The sequence below is a fragment of the Canis lupus genome, chromosome X (genome assembly GCF_003254725.2).
Source record: "Canis lupus dingo isolate Sandy chromosome X, ASM325472v2, whole genome shotgun sequence".
Classification (NCBI taxonomy): Eukaryota; Metazoa; Chordata; class Mammalia; order Carnivora; family Canidae; genus Canis; species Canis lupus.
In genome coordinates, this window is record NC_064281.1 from 74608075 (window position 1) to 74630191 (window position 22117).

A 22117-nucleotide genomic window follows, 5' to 3' on the forward strand; every position below is an offset into this window, starting at 1 on the left:
AGATATGGAAGCTTGGGTCCTAGAACTTGCACAAGCCCTGGACTGTTGACACTGAGGCTGTTATGTCAGAAAAATAAATCTCTTATTTTGTTAAGCCACCATATTTGATTTCTTTTATGTGCAGCCAAAAACAGTCCTAATAGACACAATCTTGTATGGTATTGTCCTTGTCTATCTCTTCATCCTTATCTCAAGTAACTTTCCTCCTCATTCACTGTTTTATAGCCACACTGACTTTCTTTTTACTCTTCAAATACAGGATCTCTTCTGCTTCAGGGTATTTGCATGTGCTGATCCCTCTGCCTGGAGTAATCTTTTCCTCACTCTTCATCAGCTAACTTCTACTCATTATTCAGGTCTGAGCTTCAGAGACATCTCAGCTTGGACTTCCCTGACACCCCCAATTCAAATTAGATGATTCCATAGCATCCTGAACTTTTCTTTCTTAGCAAGTTCATAACTTATATTTTTTTTTATTTATAGGATTTTTTCCTTTTAGTTTAACTTCTGTCTCTCCAGCTACACTTTGAGTTCTGTAATGTCGGGGACTGTGTTTGTCTTGTCTAAATATATGTCCAGCCCCTATAACAGTGCCTAGCACATATAGGACACTGAATAAACAATGCTAATAAATGAACAATTTACTGAAATTCCAAATGCTTTGTGCCATTTTCCCTACTCTCATTAATTAACTGCCTCTCATCCTTCCATGTGTGGTATATTGCTTTGACCTCTATTTTAATTAAATACTTTTAACAAATAAGGCATGGTTTTTACAGATCTCAAAGCCTGTTCAGGAGAAAAACAAGTACAAATGAACTATAATGTGGTATAAGAAATGCAAGATTTAAAGTATGAGTAAGACAAAAAAAAGAACAAGGAAGGGAAATCCAAGCAAAGAGTCTAATATGTGTAAATGCCCCATAGTGTGAAAAAGTGGGGAATGCTCAGTATCAATAAAGGTAAAGTACAAGGAAGGCATTGGGGGCATAGTGTAACACTGTGAAGTGGGACACAGTAAACATAGTTTCTCAATGAGACTACTCTCATGATTTTCTTTTTTTTTTCTAAGCTTGATTAAATAATTGTAAAACAAATAGAACCTAACCTATACTTCATAAATTACATAATCAATTTCATGCATAACTATGCCTGCAACAGTCTGAAAATTATTTTTCTTTGAGACATTAGGATGTGGATGAAGTCACATGTACATGCTTCATCCCCCTGTCTATCTGACTCCCAGTTGGCTCCATCTTCATGAAAGAAATTGTTCAAACTCAAGCCTGGAGAGATAAGCAGACTCCAGACCATGAAATGCCTGTGATGTTACTATAAGTAGCTTTGATTTTATAGGCAATGAATAGACATGAAAGGATTTTAAACAGGGAAATGATTATCCTCAGATTTGCATCTTAGAAAGATCACCTTGAGGCAATGGATTGGAGGCAAAAAAAAACCAGTAAGAATTCTAATGCAACAGTAAAAGTAATTGTTAAAACCTCAACTAAAGCAGAGGCAATTGAGGATGGAGAGAATAGAATTAGAGAGATAATTCAGAGACAAAACTGATGGGGATTTAATAATTAATTAGGCATGGGGATGAACAAGAACAAAAAAAACTAGGGATCTTCTGGAGATTTCTATTCTAAAGACTAATCATTGTGTCATTTAATGACGGAGATAATACAGAAAGAAAAGTATGTTTGGAAGGGGAGATAATTAATTCAATTTGAGACATGTACTATTAGAGAGGCCTATGAAATATCCATCCAATGAAGAGATTAGGGTAGATAGACACATGGGTCTAGAGACCTAAGAGAATAGCCTGGATTAGAGATATGGATTTGAGACCCCTCAAAGATAAAGACTAAGTTTTAATGGTCAACATAGAGAGGAAAGAATGGCTTTGAAGGATGTAAGAATTTAGAATACATAAGATTTCATAACTGATTAGATCAAGGGAATGTGAAAAAGGGAAGGGAGTCTCAGACAAACCTCAGTTTCCTGGTTTTGGAGCTTCAGTGGGTTCCACTATTATGGGCTGAATTGTGCCCTCCACCTTACCAAACTCAGATGTTGAAGCACTAATACTCATTATCTTATAATGTAACTATATTTGAAGATAAGGCTTTTAAGGAGGTGATTAAGGAAAAATAAGGTCATATGAATGAGCCCTAGTCCAATAACACTCTTGTCCTAATAAGAAGAAATTAGGAAATAGACATGCATAGAGAGAGGCATCTGGGTGGCTCAGTCAGTTAAGCAGCTAGCTGCCTTCGGCTCAGCTCATGATCCCAGAGTCCTAGGATGGAGCCATACATCAGGCTCCCTGCTCAGTGGGGAGCCTGCTTCTTCCTCTCCTTCTGCCTGCTGCTCCCCTGCTTGTGCTCTCTCTCTGCCAAATAAATAAATAAATAAATAAATAAATAAATAAATAAACAAATAATCTTTTTTAAAGAAGACATGAAGACCTGCATAGAGAGAGAATGCCCTGTGAGCTTGAAGAAGGCCATCTAAAAAGCAAGGAGAGAGGTCTCAGCAAGGTGCTAACACCTTGATCTTGGACTTCCAGCCTCTAGAGCTGTGAGAATATAAATTTCTGTTGTTTATGCCACCCAATCTGTGGTACTTTGTTATGTCAGCTCTAGAAAACTAATATAACCACCAACCAAGATTAAAAATATGGGGAAAGAGTAGGTTGGGAAAAGGGAGTTTCAAAAGAAAGTTTTATGTGGGACATGTTGAGTTTCAGGTTTCTTTTTTTTAAGAGTTTATTTATTTATAAAGATAAAGAGTGAGCACAAGCAGGGGAGAGGGAGAAGCAGACCCTGCTGGGCAAGGGGCCCAATGAGGGGTTTGATCCCAGGACCCTGGAGTCATGGCCTGAGGTGAAGGCAGATACTCAGCTGGCTGAGCCACTCAGGCGCCCAAGTTTGAGGTTTCTGAGGCATATCTTGGTAGAGGTATTCAAATGGCTTTGAAATTCAGGAGATAGAAAGAAAGCAGTTACAGATACAGATTTAAAAATCATTGATATGCAGCTGACACTTTAAACTATAGGAGTGGGTGAGATCATCTAAGAAGAGTATATAGAGTTAGAAGATCATCAAGGATAGAACCATAAGGAATATCAGCATTAAGAAACAGGCTGAGGAAGAGAATTTAAAAAGGAAAATAATCAGAGAGATAGGATGAAGAGAAAGAGAAAACTTATCATTAATCTTTTAATCCTATTTTTTAAAGATTTTATTTATTTATTCATGAAAGACACACAGAGAGAGAGAGAGAGAGAGAGAGAGAGAGAGGCAGAGACACAGGCAGAAGGAGAAGCAGGCTCCATGCAGGGAGCCGACGGGGGACTCGATCCCAGGACTCCAGGATCACGCCCTGGGCTGAAGGCGGCACTAAACCGCTGAGCCACCTGGGCTGCCCTTTTGATCCTATTTTTAATTATAATTAGTTGAGTACATATTGATCTCAGTCCTCAAAGGGCTTTATCATAATAGAGGAGACAGTACCTTACTCATTTCTGAATCTCTGACACCAAGTTCAGTGCCTGACATTTAATATTCCTGCAAAAAATATTTGTTAAAATAAATGGGATTGAAATCAGGACTTCATTCCTTTTTTGTTTTGTTTGCTTATTTCTGGAGTGTGCAGCATGTGTTGCCACTGATATTTTAAGTTCATGGTGAAAAATCATTTCAATGTGTCCTAGGCTTGGTCCCCTTCCAAACCAACCCCCAGGACAATAGTTTTCATTATAACCTTCTGTCTTTGCCATTCTGGATGGAATTCTTTGTACAGAAGTTATATACATATATGGGTATATCTATGTAACAAATCGCAGCACAGGAGCCCCCTGGGCTCCCTCAGGCTCTGGAATGACATATTTGAGCCATATAAATTCAGCTTCTCCTCTGGCATCTGTTAGCTGACTCACTTGCAACTCCACCTCAGCAGTGGTCTCTCAGTCCTCTCAAAGTAGGAAAAGAGTACTGTGTGCTGAGAGAGCATGGCAAAGAATCCTCCAGAGAACTGTGAGGACTGTCACATTCTAAATGTAAGTTGATTCATATTTTTCCCTTTTGAGCATAAGCATGGTTTCATGGATTTATTGTATTGCAATGTGAACATTAGAAAGTGAAATCAAAGGTGATTTTGAATTATGGCTTGCTATTTTAAGAGCTATTGTGTATTGTTTTATTCTCTCTGTTCTTTGCTTAGGCAGAAGCTTTTAAATCCAAGAAGATATGTAAATCACTTAAGATTTGTGGATTGGTGTTTGGTATCCTGGCTCTAACTCTAATTGTCCTGTTTTGGGGGGGCAAGCACTTCTGGCCGGAGACACCCAAAAAAGTAAGTAAATGCACTTTATTATCTAATGCTTCTGTTTTCAGTTTGATTGAATTTAGTGCTTTACATGTATATTACTCTGAAAATGAAAATCATTAAGTCCCTTTTGCATATATTTTCTGGTAGTATGAAAAACTGAATCAATATTTTGCTTTCTTTTATTTGCCTAATTATTTTGGTAAGGGAAAAATATATTTTCTGTATTTTAGTTAGTAATGATAGGAGTCGAATTACCCACTCTTTTATAATGATTGGCTTTAAGAAGTTAAGACTCCTCCTAGAAGCAAAATTTTTACTGTAAGAAAAAATACTTTTCATCTTTCTTTCAATTATTTGGGCAGAAACTGATGGAAAAGTAATTATTCCACCACATAAGAAGAAATCACCAGAAATGGTAGCAAAGGATTTTCAGGGATTATGTTTCTGACTTAATGCATCTGCTCTGAGGTCAGGCAGCAAACTTCTTTTCAGAAGAAGCAATTTTTATATCTGACTTCACATGTTTTTATGACTTAAAAACACTAGAGCTTTTCAGCTCCTCACCAGCCACAATCGTCACTGACCCACTGAGATTATAATACCACAAGGTTGAAACAAAGGACACCAAGTCATTAATCACAGGTATCTCAGAAAGCTTCTAATATCATTCATTCATTTGGTATACCTGGCTGGCCACTGTAGTTGATATTAGTGTACCTTAATATTATTATTACTCCAGACTCACACACAACGGGCAAGTTTAGATGTGACCCAAAGAAAATCATAGTTCCTTCATGCTCACAATTTCTATTTAAGAGAGAAGTAATAAATATGCAAGCTACAAGGTGTGCAGATGGTTTTCTGTCTTTGCCACATTTTTTTTTCTCTGCATGTAGGTTGTTGTTACTTTTGCTATTAATTGGTTACCATGAGATGCTCATTTCTATTTGATAACAGATGTAGGAAGAGAAAGGCATATATCCAGGAGGAAGAATGAGAGACAAGAAGAAAATGGGTTGGCATGGACTACTGGGAGCCAAAGGAGTGATAGGAGCAGAGAGGAAAGAATATGGATTGATGAAAAAGGAGAGGCAGGGGAGAGAAAATAGAAAATTAACTGGACAAGTGTCCAAAAGAAAACAGAAATAAGACATAGTTACCCTTGGATTCTTCACTTCTATTGCTATATCCACTTTCATTTAGTCCCAGAGGCTATCTTAGCAAGTTTAAATAGGAAGGAGAGAGATTCCTGAGGGGTGGCTTAGCGGGTTCATCGCCTGCCTTTGGCCCAGAGCGTGATCCCGGGGTCCTGGGATTGAGTCCTGTGTCAGGCTCCCTGCAGGGAGCCTGCTTCTCTCTCTGCCTATGTCTCTGCCTCTCTCTCTGTGTCTCTCATGAACAAATAAATAAAAATCTTAAAAAAAAATAAATAGGAAGGAAAATGAAAAAGCAGAGCAGCCCATCTTGATTATTTTCCTATTTATTTACACCTTGTTCCAGAAAGGATTTCAAGCATCAACTAATGCCTATAGCCGTTTCTCTCTCTCTCTCTCTCCCTCTCTCTCTCTCTCTCTCTCTCTCTCCTTATCCCTTGCATTGTGCCCTGTTTCTTAACTACTTTCTGTTCACATATCTTTCTAGAGAAGCCACCTATAGTCAAGCTATCACAGTGGGCAAAGAAATAGAGATCAAGAAGGAAACAGCAAATGAATAAAAGTGCCAAAATGCATTCCAGTCCAATTCTGTTACCACTTAGCTAATTCCCTAGGTGATGTTTTGTCCCACAAATTGAATATTAGATCCATTTGACAATTATAGGTGAGTTAAAGGACAATAAACCCTTTTGTTCTCCATGGCCATAATGTACTTAACTGAGTGTGGTAAATAGCTAGCCCTTTGACCACCTGTACAAGCCTAACTAAACATGGGGCCAGATGGCCTTTCTTGTTTTATTGTAGCTGTTGGTACTGCAAATGCTATTTTGAAAGAGTTTATGTGTTTTTCTAAACTTCCTATGTTATTTGCCTTGGTATAACTATAAATGACTAAGTAAGACCTTGCTTTTATCTTGCAAGGTGCCAAACTCTTTAACAGGGCCCATGATTCCCTCTGCTTCCATATTTATCATCTTTACATCTCACTTCAGTTCTCTTTTTAATGCATTAGAAGGAAAAATCCTGTGATTCCTCAAACAAAAAGTAAAACCTTGTCAGCGTATGCATAGAAGAGGTGGGGTATGCTACCAAATAAAGTTGACCAAGAATCAAGTCTGCCATGAAGTAATTCATCATGGGATGTGCTTTTCAGGAAAGGATTCTGAGAAATGAACAAAATTATTGTGAAGCAATCTGGTAAAAGACAATAGCTGTCTCCTAGGTCAACTTTTCCCACCGTGAACAAAGGTTATTTATTCTCCATTCCAATGGGGAGTTGTAATTTATTGTCTTTGATATTTAAGTCCTGGCCTTCACCACAAGACCAGGCTGGGTCCATTGCAAACTAAGGAACAAGGTGGAGATGTGAATGCTTCACTCAGTCTACCACTACCTTCAATTTCCATACAGATCCCAAGAGACCATCTATTTTTCCAATGACTAAGACTGTCAATAAGCCTGCCTCAGAGCTGACTTATGAATCCTAGGAAGAGAAAAGTAGTCGGATTAGTCTTGGAAGAAAATTTGCAAAGGAAAAGAATCCAGGCATCTTGCACAAATTAAAGACTTCCCTTAAGAGTATGGCCTAGCAACAAATAACAGCAGATTAAAATCCAGGCTCTTCTGGACTTTCCTTTATTAGCCTATGGGATCTGTGGGGACCATTGGGCCCTTGGTGGACAGAATTGTTGATGTGGTTGTGCTTATGGATGGAGTGATTTGTCTGCTCTCTTGGGGCTTCCTTCAAGCTTTTAGTGTTTGTTCCTCTAGCCTTCATCATATCTCCTTTTCATTCTGGTTTTTTGTTGGACATTAGTTTATAGTGAACAGTATTTACATAACATCTCACATCTGGTGTTGACATTTCCATGCCAGTAAGTCGTTCCTCTCCTTCCATTACCTCCCACCTTGGTGTGTACAAAAGATGGAGATTCTTGAGCCCAAAGTGGGAATAAGCCATGATAGATTCCCTCTCCTCACCTCAGGTATGAGGACACATGCATGTATGCATATGCACATGCATACACACTCATACACACATTCAAAAAGAGAAATCCATCAAAATGAAGAGAAACACGAGGAATTAACTCTGAGAGAGCTGCTGCCATCCCTTAAAGGCTACAGACCCCTAACCCACAACCACATATAGGAACCACTTGAGCTGAATGAAAGCCAGACCATCAAATTCTGTATTCGGTTTTCTCAATCCAGCAGAAGGGACCTATTTGGTTCCAGAGATTTTGAGAGTGCATCACAATGAGGCTCCACCTCCAGGCAATGACTGCTCAGGGATTTTTTTTTTAAAGATTTTATTTATTTATTAATGAGAGACACACAGAGAGAGAGAGGCAGAGACAGAGGCAGAGGGAGAAGCAGGCTCCATGCAGGGAGCCCGACGCAGGACTGGATTCGGGGACTCCAGGATCACGCCCTGAGCTGAAGGCAGCGCTAAACCACTGAGCCACCCGGGCTGCCCTGCTCAGGGATTTTTGAAGCCAATTCCCTAGAGAAACATTCTTCCTCAAACCTCCCTTCATTACACATTTAACTTGAAACAAAAGCCGACTCTCCAGCTAATTAATCCAACATGGAGAAAATAAGTCATAAAAATACCGGCCATTAAAACAACAATTTATAGATGCAGCACAGACCTTGTAACCTATCCCCTCCAATCCTTTGAAGAATGAGGCAGAAGGATGATAAATTAAATAAATGAAATTCTGTCCTTCCTGCCATATCCAGGAACTGCCTGGTGACCTTAGTGCTCTTTAGAAACCATAATTCCTAGGGCCCACACAACAATCAACAAATTACTGGGGCATCCTCATAGCTCCTATATACTACCAGGATGAGAAGTGGTAGGGATAGGTGGGCATCCTTCTACCCTCCCCACCAATTCAACTCAATAATCATTAAAATAGCCTCACCCAGGATTGCAAGCCCCAAATCATTATGGACTGAAAATTCTTTGCTTGGAAAAAATACTTTCTTGCTAAATCTCGATATAGCTTTCTTGTGTCTATTTCTCTAATGCTAACATTGGTCAGAGACCCACTTTCTTCTTTTATTCCTCTTCTAGGCACATAATTTTTTTAAATGAAATGTATGAACCTTATTTGAATCCTGATTGGAACAAATCAACTATTAAAGAAATTTTTTAAAAGACTTTATTTATTTATTCATGAGAGACACAGAAAGAGAGAGGCAGAGACACAGGCAGAGGGAGAAGCAGGCTCCACGCAGAAAGCCTGACGTGGGACTTGATCCCAGGCCTCGAGGATCAGGCCCTGGGTTGAAGGAGGCGCTAAATCGCTGAGCCACCCGGGCTGCCCTAGGCACATAATTGATACAACTCTCCTTCCTGAGTTCCCTGGGCTTTCCTACACAGCAGTTTGGTGGGTAAAATGTGGATCTGGAGAAATATTCATACCCTCAAGGAAAAAGAGTTGTAGCTGAAATCTCTTTAGCAGAGGGACTGAGCTTCACCAGATGTTGCCACATCAGCATTTTAAAAAAGATTTATCTTCATTTTATTTTCCTCCCAAACCATTGCAGGAGCAAAGTCCACCCTTATACAGACAGCAACTCTCACTGGACCAGCTCTTGCTCTGGCCTATCAAGAGGCAGCACCAATTATGTATACCAGGACTCTGGCTACTGTGGGCACATTCTTATTCAGTCCCTTCATTCTCCTAAGGCAGCATTTGCTGAGCAACTTACATGTCACCAGCAAGGAAAATAAAGCTCTCTTTTAGAGGCTGAGAGTGGGATTGGGGCTCTGTAGGGAAAGCAGCCCAGGTGATCAACAAGTACTAGCAGTCTGATCATCAACCTAAGAGGTGTCAGCCCAAATCGAAGCAGAACTAATTTTGTTAACTATTCAATATTGGACCTGGCAAGAAGTGGGAGTTAAATATGGGAACTGAACCTCCAGAGAAATTTGATGACTTGCCCAAGGTCAAACAGCTTTTAAGTGGCAGAGTTGAGGCTAGGACTAGAACCTGGTCTAAGGATTCTTTCTATTATTCTTAACGTTGCATTTAAGAACACGGGGTGGCAGGGATAGTGGGTATGGGAAAACTTCCCAGCCAGCTTGAGTCTGTTGATGAAAGAAATGTTTTTTTCTTGTTGAAAAAGAATGTCTGTGCTGCTTATGCCAATTTTTTTCAGGGCTGAGAACTGGTGATTGAAGATGCAGAAGTCCAACTTTGCATAAGAAACAATCTGTCTGCTCTGTGTTGGTAAAGAAATACCCAGAGGCCCTTTAATTCCCACAGGCTAGGTTGATAATAAAATGGTACAATGCATTCTCTTCCCTTCCTTCCAGACTAACACCTGCCAGCCAGCTATTCTGAGCATGTATTTACCTTTGGAGAGTGTACCTCATAAACTGTAAAGGATGAAGATGGAGAGAAGAGCAGCTAGGTTAATCACAGGCTTCAGGAAGCAAACCTAAGCTAAATGTCCTCAAAATCCTTTTAGGAATGGCTAAAAGGTATTTGTCCCCAAAATAGATCCATCACACTGAGGTCTGAGGCAATATTACTTTTTATAAAAAGCTTTCTTTTTAAATCTCAGAGATTGCCACAAATTGAGGCAAAAAAAAAAAACAGGGAAAATTGTGAAAGCGGGATGTTAAGGCTCATTTGCTACCTGAATGGAGGATTCAACTGGATTAAGGAAAGAATTTCTGGGTAGGGAAGAGAAATGATTTTGGTTTTATTCCATGTTTTCTCAGTGTGGTCTTCTTACATCTCTCACTGCCTCAACTTAACCATATATTCACTTCTGAGTCATATTCCACTCCATAGGTTTCCCTATCTCATTCCAGTGTTCTGGTCCCTAGTTAAGACAAGCCCTATGTGTGGGTTAAATAGGAACCTATTTGAGTGATGCAGGAAGAATGCCCTTGCCTCCAAAATATCTCTTATTCCTGATGTCATTGTGCTTAAAATCCATCATTAGTAATTCATTCTTTGAGTTAATTATTGCACTCATTTTTTTAAGCGACCAATACCCATCACTATCATCTTGGTATGAAATCATTTGTCAAATTGATTTCTTCTTGGACATAAAGGAGCACCATGAGATTCCTACATGTCTAGACAGTAGACAGAGGGATAGAGAGAGGTGAAAAGAAGGGGAAAGACTAGGAGGATACAAAGTGAATAGGATATGAAAAGAACAAGGTTCCCTAGAAACACCAATGATTAACTTTCCCTATTTGCCAATTTGACAGAAGTGTACTCCTTCTCACACCCTGTCCTTGCTCTGTCCTTCTTGAAGTAAAGCTGAGTTAAGGAACAGTGTGAGATAAGCTACTGAGAGTCCAGTCATACCTCTCTCAGGCCAGTTATCCTATCTCTTCTTTAGTTTGTTCCTAGAAAGGACAGTTTAAACCTTTTATTCCTTCATCACCAGAAAGACCCTCAGCCCCTGAGCCAATGAGCTTAATAGACAGAAAAGTATTTCTGAGGCCAAAGGCATGAGCTCAGTCTTCATATGGGCCAGTGGAGCTTGCATAGCAATTATCCAGGCAATATACTCCACAGGGACCTGGGCGAGACAGTATGTCTGGATTTGCTCAAACCCATCCCCAAACAGTCCAAAGTGGGCCACCGGCATCATCTTCCTAGACAAGGACAGTCTGTTCCTAAAGGACACCTTTGATAGTAGAATTCCATCTGGGTGAATATATAGCTTTCCACCCCCACCGCCCATCCAGAATTCACACATATGTGAAGTCATTCTGATCTCACCCCATTGAGTAGCCTATCACTGCTAAAAATAAGCCAATAACCTGGGTTAGTGAATACAATCAGAATGGACCCCTGCTCCCCTAACAAAACAAAAACCCAAACAAAACAAAACAGAAAACCTCTTTGAAAGAATGTTGACAGTAATCAAGATCTGCTGAGCTTGGCAGTTTCCAATAGTTTTCATCTAGCAAGGTGTCCAAGTAAAGTGCATTGCCAACAGTGCAGGAAAACTCATTCCACAGAAGTACACTGAAATTCTAAATGTCATCGGTATGGTTCCATAGTCTTCTACCAATGATTGAAAATACAGCCTGTACTTTTTCTTTTGCACAGGTAGGCAGCATTCCAACATCCCCTAGTCTCTAACCTTATTTTTCCATGCCATAATCCATCAGTGGTGCTACTGGTGAAACAAACACCCCACCCCACCCCCAATGACTGGTAGTGCTGACATTTGTCTCAACAATGGATAGTATTTCTAAAGAAATTCCTTCCTGTTAGATCTGACAAGACCGGATTTGAAGTAAATGCCTCTGTCCTCTACTTAGGTCAGGCCAACTGAGAGTTCAATTTGTTGCCACAGGTAGAAGTTTCTCAAACTGGCTGCAGAGCTGGAATTGAGGACATATTTATAACTAGAAGCAAATAACAAGCTTAAAGGAATTTGTTTGCTGTCACAAACCAAGCGAGACTTCCTGAGTTAACTCTGTAGTTGCTGGAAGGTTGTAAATACCATTTTCCCTCCCCTTTTAAAGTATGGTCTCTTAAAAGACCTTGTCAATGTTCAAAATGTCTCTTTATGAAGATAAGATTTTGTCATTGGTGGGAAAAACTTATGTTACATACTTAATAATTGAGTACACTCAAATTGACTTAGGCACTGACCCTGTCTAAGACACTGCAGGTGTCTACAAAGAGGTAAATGACATTGTCTTTTCCTATTCAGCAGCTACATTGACTTTCCACATTGGAAGTAACATTGTTTCTACAAACCCTTCCAACTTGTTTCTCTACTTGAGCTGGGGAAAATTTGACCAGGTTAAACTAACATTCAGTTGCAGACATTAGCAGACATTAAAAACAATCCTGCCCAGTACCAGCTCTAAAAGCTTTCATCCGGAGCCATATGATTAGAAATCAACCTTGGCTCTCTATATTACTTGTTTTAGGGGGATTTCAGTTTACCAAATTTTTTTCCTAAGGAAAAATGAATATGAAAAAACTTGATAGGGGGATCTCTGGGTGGCTCAGCGGTTTAGACCCTGCCTTTGGCACAGAGCATGATCCTGGAGTCCCGGGATCAGGTCCCATGTCAGGTTCCCTGCATGGAGCCTATTTCTCCCTCTAACTGTGTCTCTGCCTCTCTCTCTCTCTCTCTCTCTCTCTCTCTGTCTCTCATGAATAAATAAATAAAATCTTTTTTAAAAAAGGAATAAGACAGGGTTGTCCACTCTGACCATGTTATAAAAAAAAAAAGAAAAAAAAAACTTGATAGCATAAGGCATCCTAACAACAGGGATAAGACAGATTTCCACATGGCACCATCAGGTCGGGCTTGGTTTGTGACAGATAGTGAGTTACTTTAGGTTTGTTATTTGCCTCCAGCTACAAATGTGTCATCAGTTATAGGTAATGGGCTTACTCTTAAACTGGGACACTTGATGAGACTGGTCCTCTTGGTCCTAAGAAAAAAATGTCACTTTTAGAGGGCTAGAGAGAGTCTAGAATTTTGCAGCAACCACTCAAGAATGACCTGATAAGAAGCCCTGCCTAGGCACTATTCTTGGAAGATACCATATAACTTAGTGCAGGGCACTTGACACAGTTGTTGAATTCTATACACAGGAGAACTTGAAGCCAACTGAATTAGGTTTGGAAAACAGAACTCAGGAATAAACTGAGTGGGTTTGATTAGCCCATAAAAGAGAAGGTCAGGGAAGGCAATAAATGATTCCTGAAGTTGAAAGGGGAGAGAGGAAGCAATTGAGGTCAGGGTAAGACTGTTACCTAATATTGACCAAGGAGAATGGTCTTTAGATTCTAAAAAAGACAGACTCAAAATTATTGAGGCAATATTAAAGCCCTCCTTATCTAAGGATATAAAGAACAATACCTAAGCATTTTAAGTGTGTTAAAATCTCTTTCTTAGCCCCAGTGAATTTCAAGAGGAGAGAGGGGTGAACACAGAGCACTTGAAAGGGAAGTGGTAACTTAAGGCAGCCGCATCAGTTTTATGTGATCCCTCTGTTTAACATAAGGGGAAAATAATTTAGAGGCTGGTTTGAAAAATATCATTCGCTATTTTGTCAAGGCTGCCAAGAAAACTGTTGGAATTTTAGTGATTACTTCAGCAACTTAGGCTGAATACAAAACACTGGCTCTGAAGGGATTCCCCATATCAGCTCCAGTGCCAAAATGCACCTCACTTTAATCTTGAGTCTCAGAGAAATCCCAATGGTAAACTGCTGAAATGGCACCTCACCACAAAAGCTCCAGAAAAAGGTGCCCCAGATATTATTCAATTAAAGTGTCTTATGAAGGGACATACCGAGTATCTTAGCTTGGTTTCCTCTGTTCTTCCAGACATATGACATGGAGCACACTTTCTACAGCAATGGAGAGAAGAAGAAGATTTACATGGAAATTGATCCTGTGACCAGAACTGAAATATTCAGAAGTGGAAATGGCACTGATGAAACATTGGAAGTACATGACTTTAAAAATGTAAGTTGGATATTCCACTCTGCAAGGATTCCCACTTAAAATATTAGAACAATTGAGTCAAGTTATAAATAGTCTTTAGCCTCCACTTAATTTATAAAACAAAGCTTTCCTTTGAATTCAAATTTTGCCATCCTGAGGCCTTAACAGATCATGGAACTCATTAACTTTGGCTATTTCAGGAAGGTTTTTTTTTTTTGTCTGTTTATAGGGTTACACTGGCATCTACTTTGTAGGTCTTCAAAAATGCTTCATCAAAACTCAGATTAAAGTGATTCCTGAATTTTCTGAACCAGAGGAGGAAATAGATGAGGTATGTAAGAATATTAGTAGTGGTAGGAAAACTCTTAATTTATTGGGTGTTAATTATGTGCCAGATACGTACTAAATGCTTTACTCTATTTGAGTCTCACAAGGACACTATAGGTAGGCACTATCATTATCCTCATTTTCCCATGAGGAAACTAGCTTCAAAACCAAGTGATGTGCCCAATTTCACAAAGTGAGGAGCAGAGTGGGATCTTGCACTCAGGACTTTCAAAAAACTAAATTTCATGCTGTTAGATGTAACACTATACTTTTATACCTGGGTATCTATTAACATTACGTACCTTTGCTTTCAAACCAAAGATTTCTAATAAGAGAGGTAAGCCAGAGGAACATAAACAATCCTGCTTAAAGATAAAGTCTTAAAAACAAAAGTCCCAAGGCCACCCGAAATCCTTGCCACTTTTATCACACTGTGCATTCACCTATTTTAAAGATTCCAGTTCATTCACCTGACCATTGTATGCTGGGATCTAACGGAATAATCTGCATTTAGCCTCACTTGGAAAGGCAAAAGCAGAGAAGTGAGAATTACAGTGTAATACAAATTCTCTGAAAACAAACTGCCAGGCCAAGATAAGATAACCTAAGTTATCTTATTTAGTAATTGCTGGTGCACCAGCAATTACTAAATGGCCCCCAAAAGCCTAGTGGGAGATGAAGGATTATGGCCTAAAACAGAGCCATCACCAAAGCCCTTGAGGCTCTTAATGTTTCCCTGATCTTCTGTCTGTAACTATAGTATGTTGCTATCAGTGAAGCAATAAGGGGAACCTTAGCTAAGGCTAGATTGTGGCAGCATATTCCCACTGTAGTCAGGAAGAAACAAATATTTGTTTGGTTTGTTTGGTTTTTAGTGTTGAACTGGCAAATCTAAAATGAAATTATGGCAATGGCACAGTGGCCTTTCTATATACTGTAAAGACCTCTTTCTTCTGTCTCTCCCATTCTTTTTACTGTTTTCCTACACAGTACTTTCCACTTTAATTCTCAACTACCCATTTATCTTTTGCTTTTGCTTTTCTTATTGGGGGGCGGGGGGTTGAGGTGAAATAGGAAGGACTTTATCCTTGCCTTTACCCAAGTCTCAGAGCTATCATTGGCTCCCCCAAACATGACACTGGTCTCCTTATGGCCAATTACAGACCCTTGTTACTAGAATTTCCAAGAAAAAGAAGCAGCTTTCCCAAAGATGATGCTGTGCTCTCAAGGCCTCTGGTAATGAAAAACTTTGGAAATTTTTTTTAAATAAGCATAAATTCAATGCATCTGAGGAACAGAACAACTTCTAGGGTATTAGGAATTACTGCAGGAGGCAAGGATAAGATGAAAGGAGAATCGATAGGATTAAAAGGTACTATATGCTGCTTTTTACATAAAATAATGTAAACATTTGAATAGGTCCAGCCAGCAATGAAACTCTGAACTAAAACAACAGGATTTATTTTTCTTACAAAGATATAGGCAAAGGCCCGTGAGATCTCATTTTGACCCTAATTTATTCTTCAATTAATTTTGCCATATCTTTTAAAAAACATAAGTATTTATCTTGTGATAGTGAGATTACTTTATCTTCAAGAAAATCCTTTTATATATGTATATATATTATACATATATATACATATATGTATATATACATATATATATTCAGGCTACAGATTTTTTTATGAAATAAGTTTGCAGTTCTGGATGACAAAACCCCTCTTATTCTGTACTTTTCACCACTGTATCTATGGTTTGCACATGCTAAACATGCAGAGCAGTTATATAAATAGCCCTGATTTTGCTAACAAAGCTAGTCAGCATATCAACCTCATTTTCTACAGTCCCTTCCAATGCATCCCAAGGTCTTTACAGACTCAAGGGCAAGGAAGCTAAGATTTGAGAGTTTTAAATGACTAGGGGAAAATTATACAAAACCATATTTCAAAGAACAAATAAAAACACAGAACCCATAAAGCTAGAAAGAAACAAAAAAGAAAAGTAAAAGCCTTATTAAGAGAAGGGGGAAATGTCAAGGCCCAAAAGATAAGTAAGAAGTAGGTATACAAGATAACTACTTACAGTACAAGAAACTAAAGAGAAGGCCGTTCTTGATACTACAAGAAAGACTATCTAAAGAAAAAAACTCTTCGAGATAAACTCTAAGCATCTAGAATGAAAGGAGTAAAATAGCGGTAAGGCCAGTGAAGTCACAAGCTGGAGACTTGACTTTAAGATATCTTTTACTAAAACTACCCACCATTAACAAGCAAATCTTGTAAAACCCAAATATAAGGTTCAGTTGCTATTTAATTAATCTCACCAGCTTGGATTGTAAGAGTTTTTCCAGCTTGAGATCAAATCCTACTTGTAATCTTAGCTGTAAACGTGGCAGGCACAACATCCATTTAAAAAGCAAAAACAAATGTAAATCACTCATGGTTCCAGAAGCTCAATTAAAACATACATGGCCCAGTGGGAGGCCCAGAAAATGATGGATAGCCTTTCTAGCTGTGAGTGAAATGGTAGCAGAAAAAAACTGTTATGGTGAGCAGCCTTACTGTTAGACCCAAGAGACAGATCAGTTATTAACTCTCCCAAGGGCACCTACTCTATGCACATACTGAGCTAGTTCACTGGCAGCCCTGGGATTGGAATTGTTATTCAGACTCAAAAGAGTGTATTCCAGTATCCCATAATGTCTCACTCATCTTATTAATTTCTCTGCCTATCCCTACACTGAACTTACTTCTCTCAGAATGAAGAAATCACCACAACTTTTTTTGAACAGTCTGTGATTTGGGTCCCAGCAGAAAAGCCTATTGAAAATCGAGACTTTCTGAAAAATTCCAAAATTCTGGAAATTTGTGATAATGTGACCATGTATTGGATCAATCCCACTCTAATAGCAGGTATGGCCTCCTTCTTTCTTCTCCTCCTCTTTCTTCTACTCTTTCTAAATTTAGTAACAGGTTAATATTCCCATCATTTAGAGACTACATTTCTAGGAAAACAAATGATCAGCTTATATCTTCTTCGATCAAACTGTATATGCTGACTGCCAAGGGAAGAAGAAATTTTTCACAGCCAAGTTATAAATCAGATAAATTAATGCTGACAAGCTTTTAAATATCTCAGCAAAGGTAATGCCACCCTAATGTGACTAGCGATAGCAAAAACTGATCTTTCTTTGCACATCTACATTTATTACAGTCAGGATACCAAAGTATTGCTCAAACCACTGCGTACCCAAACCCAAGAACAGAAGAGAGAAGAGCCAAAACAATGTTCTGTTGTCTCAAGAATGATTCTGTGTGTCAAATGGCAGCATTCTCTCTGGAAGATAGAACAGTCACTATAATACAAATTTCTCTGTGGCTGTTTTAGGAATCACTATGAAAGTAATTGAAGACTAAAGGTCTAGAGTTGAAGAGTCCAGCTCTAAGCTTCCAGTCAGTTCATAGAAGAGGCAAAGGCCTCTGGATGCCTTATTTTGCCCAGCTAACACAGACTTTGGCCTCTTTTATTCTGGACAGAATAGATTACTCTATTACTCAACAGAGGCCACTCTAACCAATGCAGGCATCTACTGGTACTCTTTGGCAGCTTAAAAAAAAAGTAACTAAATGCACTGTGATATTCTGGATTGGATGCTAGAACATCTGCTTCAGTATTCTTTTTCTAAAAGACATTAGTGGAAATAATGATGAAATCTGAATAAAGTCTGTAGTTTACTTAATAGTATTGTATCAATACCAATTTCTTACTTTTCATAATTGTACCATGGTTATGTAAGATGCTACTGTTAGAGGAAACTACCTAAAGGTAGATAGGAACTCAGTACTATCTTTGCAACTCTACTGTAAATGTAAGATTTTTTATAAATAGAAAGTTTTTTTAAAAGAATTTAAGACAGGAAAGAGAGGGGAGAAAGGGAGGAAGACAGAGGGCACCAAATCAAATCCAGCAACCAAAAAATATTTACTGAGCCCCCAGCATAAGTAAAATCTTTGGGAGAGATGCCTAAGTCCACTGTCCTCATTTTTTTTAAAAAAAGAATTTATTTATTTATTTATTTATTTATTTATTTATTTATTTATTTATTAAGAGAGCGAGTACTCGTGCAGGAACTGAGGGAGGGGCAGAGGGAAAGAAGAGAGAGAATCCCAAGCAGACTCCACACCCAGTGTGGAGCAGGGCTGGATCCCAAGATTCTGTGATCATAATCCCAGCGGGAACCAAGAGTCTAACACCCAACTGACTGAGCCACCCAGGCACCTACCCCCCACCCACCTTGCTGTCCTCATTTTTAAAATTAGGATGCTAGTAAGGCAAAGCAGTAAGTGATGCCAAATGAGCAGGGAATAGGTCTGTGTACATGGGAATAGTCAGATTTGTTTTGGGAAATCTCTTTAAAATTATAGCTGAAGGAGTTCAGAAAAGTGGTTCGTGCTTGCCTAAATGATGGCAGTGAGAAGACACAATGAAAATCTCTATTCCCAATGCCATAACTCCAAGCACTTCTCTCAGAAACCATTTGCAAAGCAGGGTGAATCACTACTTTGTGTTTATTGCCTTAGTTTCAGAGTTACAAGACTTTGAGGAAGATGGTGAAGATCTTCACTTTCCTACCAATGAAAAAAAAGGTATTGAACAAAACGAGCAGTGGGTGGTCCCCCAAGTGAAGATGGAAAAGATCCGCCACACCAGACAAGCAAGTGAGGAAGAACTTCCAATAAATGATTATGTAAGTTACGTTCATGTTACTCTTGTTAGAGGGATAGCAAAGAGCCCTCAAAAAACTCACCACCCCTTAGATCAAAGTCATTAAAAGGAGAAGGGTCGTTGTTTTAACAAAAAAATATTTAAGAAACTTGGAATCCCTAGGCGGCTCATTCGTAATCAATTCTGATCAATCTTGATCAGACAGGAATTTAACTTCTCACCAGTCCCCAGCTCATGTAGTCTTATAGTCCTTCCCTGCTTGGTGGGCCTCTTCTTGGTGAACCTTCCCCTCCAACCCCAGTTTATTCTTCTTTCAGACTGAAAATGGACTAGAATTTGATCCCATGCTGGATGAGAGAGGTTATTGTTGTATTTACTGCCGTCGAGGCAACCGCTACTGCCGCCGCGTCTGTGAACCTTTACTAGGTTACTACCCGTATCCATACTGCTATCAAGGAGGGCGGGTTATCTGTCGTGTCATCATGCCTTGCAACTGGTGGGTAGCCCGCATGCTGGGGAGGGTCTAAGGGCAAGTTTGAGCTCAAGTGCTTAAACTTCTGCAGCAAACATATAATAAATGCATGCTATCCAATGAATTTCTGCCTATGAGGCATTTGGTTCCTAGTAGCCAGTACTCCAGAATTACTTGTAGGTAATTCCTCTCTTCATGTTCTAATAAACTTCTACATCATCATCAAAGGCCTGATTGCTGCTGAACACACTGGGTAAGTGTTTGCTAAGAATATTTCCTGCAACTAAAATGGAGCAGATCTGTCTAACATGGACAGCAATGATGGAAACTTGTATCAGGTTTGGGGAGTGAGAAAGGGCAAAGCATAAGGATTTTCAAATACCATAGTTTACTATGCTGTATTGAGAAAGTGGAAATGAGGGGCTGATGATAAAATGTCCCCATAAATGATGCATAAAAATTTGTCCTTTTGTGCATAACCCCGAAGTTTAATTATCTGAGAGACATATTGTGGTCTTGCTCAAGCATCTGTTAAGCTGCTGGACAGGCAGTTAGTCACAGCAGGCCAGAACTAAAATATTCCAAGTGCTCAGACTCAGCAAAGGAGAAAGCTAACCTAGCAAAAAGGGTCCCAGGCTCTCCTCTTGTAAACACGAACTCAACTTTGGACAAATTCAACACTTTATAACCTTCAGGTCTGGCTTCTCTTTAGATCAGTGTCTGGTTACATAACTTTCCAAAGCAATGGTCTGGAAAGGGGTGGGGGGGTCCATAAATATCATTCACGAAAACAGGCATCATAAGAAATCCCCAAGCTAAAAAAAAAAAAAAAAAAAGAAATCCCCAAGCTGAGGAATTAAATGGGTTTTCTTTTTCTCTCCAAAACCAAAAGGAACTAGCAGTATGTCACTTTCTTAAAGAAAGGGTAAGGCCTAGTTTCCGATCCTCCAGTACTTTGCCTGGGAAATAAAAAAGGGGCAAAGGAGAGAAAAAAAGCAGTGATTAGAGGGTAATGTTAACCTTGACATCCCAGCCAGGTCTAGTTTCAAAATTCCTGTCTACCAATCTGTAGGATCATTTGACTCTAGCCCCTTCATTGCTCAACTTCAAGGTTAATGTGTCATGAGACTATCTGTTACTTTCCATCAGAAAGCATTTTCAAAGAGTAAAATCTTTACCAAGATGCCTGTGAGCCAGGAGTCATTTCCCCCTTTTTAATAGTTGAGGAAGCAAATAGAAACAGATTTGCCCAAGGCTGAGTTAAAATTAGCCAGTCATTAATTGATAATTAGCATACATGCCATACTTGGATTACCAATTTTCACAGAATGAGCAATTTTCTTTTTTTAAGATTTTATTTATTTATTCATGAGAGGCACACACACACACACAAACACACACACACAGAGAGAGAGAGAGAGAGAGAGAGAGAGGCAGAGACACAGGCAGAGGGAGATGCAGGCTCCATGCAGGGAGCCTGACGTGGGACTCGATCCCAGGTCTCCAGGATCATGCCCTGGGCTGAAGGTGGCGCTAAACCCCTGAGCCACCCCGGCTGCCCAGAATGAGCAATTTTCATATATCTAACAATGCAGCCTCATTGAAAATATTTTCTTTTTTATTAATGATTTAGAAGGCATCTGAGAATTTTGGAATACTTCAATTATCATAAAACATTACTTTATAGCTGAAATATAAAAATGCAGAAAAATATGAGATTAATTTGAGGTTGAATGGACTTTATGATACTCTCTATCATTATTTTTAAATAAATTATTCATTTTTAACATTGGTTTTTAAGATCAACCTATAATTTCAAATTCCTAAGACATGCCATTTTATGCAATCTACATTGTACTATATATATATACTACGCTCTGTGGGGTACAAATGAAGTAGAAGGTATACCCTTTATTTCCAAAGAAAAATAAGACACCCAAGATATATAAACCAAAGTACAGAAATTTAGACATAACTATAATTATATAGGGCATGCTATGTACACATGCATAAATACACAGACAGATGCACACACACACACACACACACACACACACGTGGCATAGAAGGTTCCATGTCACATTTTAAAGCTAAGAGTTCCCATTCACATTATATAAATTCAGGAAGCATTTCTTGATCAAATGAGATACCTCAACCTGCACATAATTTCACATTGGGAAAGTGTGATCCCCTTAATGAGGCAGATCATGAGTTCAAAAGAAAATACAAGAGACATCCTTGAAGAATCATTCAAATCATCTCATGTTTAGAAAAAAGAACAACAAGCCAAAACAACAAACAAACAAAACCAAACACATTAGTCTGTCACCTCTTCTAGGACGAGGCCAGGCTGAAATGGAAAAAATGTGCTATCAATTTCCTGCCATAGATTTTTGCTCCTCACTTGAGTCCTGGGCAGACTCCTTACATCATGCCTTGTACTGTACCCCACTGAAGCCAGTGCTATCTCTTTGCCTCTTACCAACTCTCCCTAAGCCCAGCCAGCACAGCACAAGAAGTGACACCAAAGTAACTCTGACCTCCCAAGCCAGAGAGACCTTGCAGTAATTCTCATGTTCCCTGTCCTCCACTCCAGTCTCCACCAAATACTGCCAGTTTGTCCTCCTAAATCAGCCCTC

The 22117-nt window shown here is 39.1% G+C and overlaps 1 protein-coding gene across 1 annotated transcript; it reads left to right on the forward strand.

Moving 5' to 3' along the window:
- Window positions 1-3862: 3862 nt before the first annotated feature.
- Window positions 3863-19705, forward strand: TNMD (tenomodulin). The gene is made up of 7 exons (XM_025431819.3): window positions 3863-4066; window positions 4231-4362; window positions 13835-13975; window positions 14184-14285; window positions 17040-17193; window positions 18862-19028; window positions 19324-19705. Exons 1-7 carry the CDS (start codon window positions 4019-4021, stop codon window positions 19531-19533), a joined length of 954 nt encoding a protein of 317 aa, XP_025287604.1. The 5' UTR covers window positions 3863-4018; the 3' UTR covers window positions 19534-19705.
- The last annotated feature ends 2412 nt before the right edge of the window (window positions 19706-22117 follow it).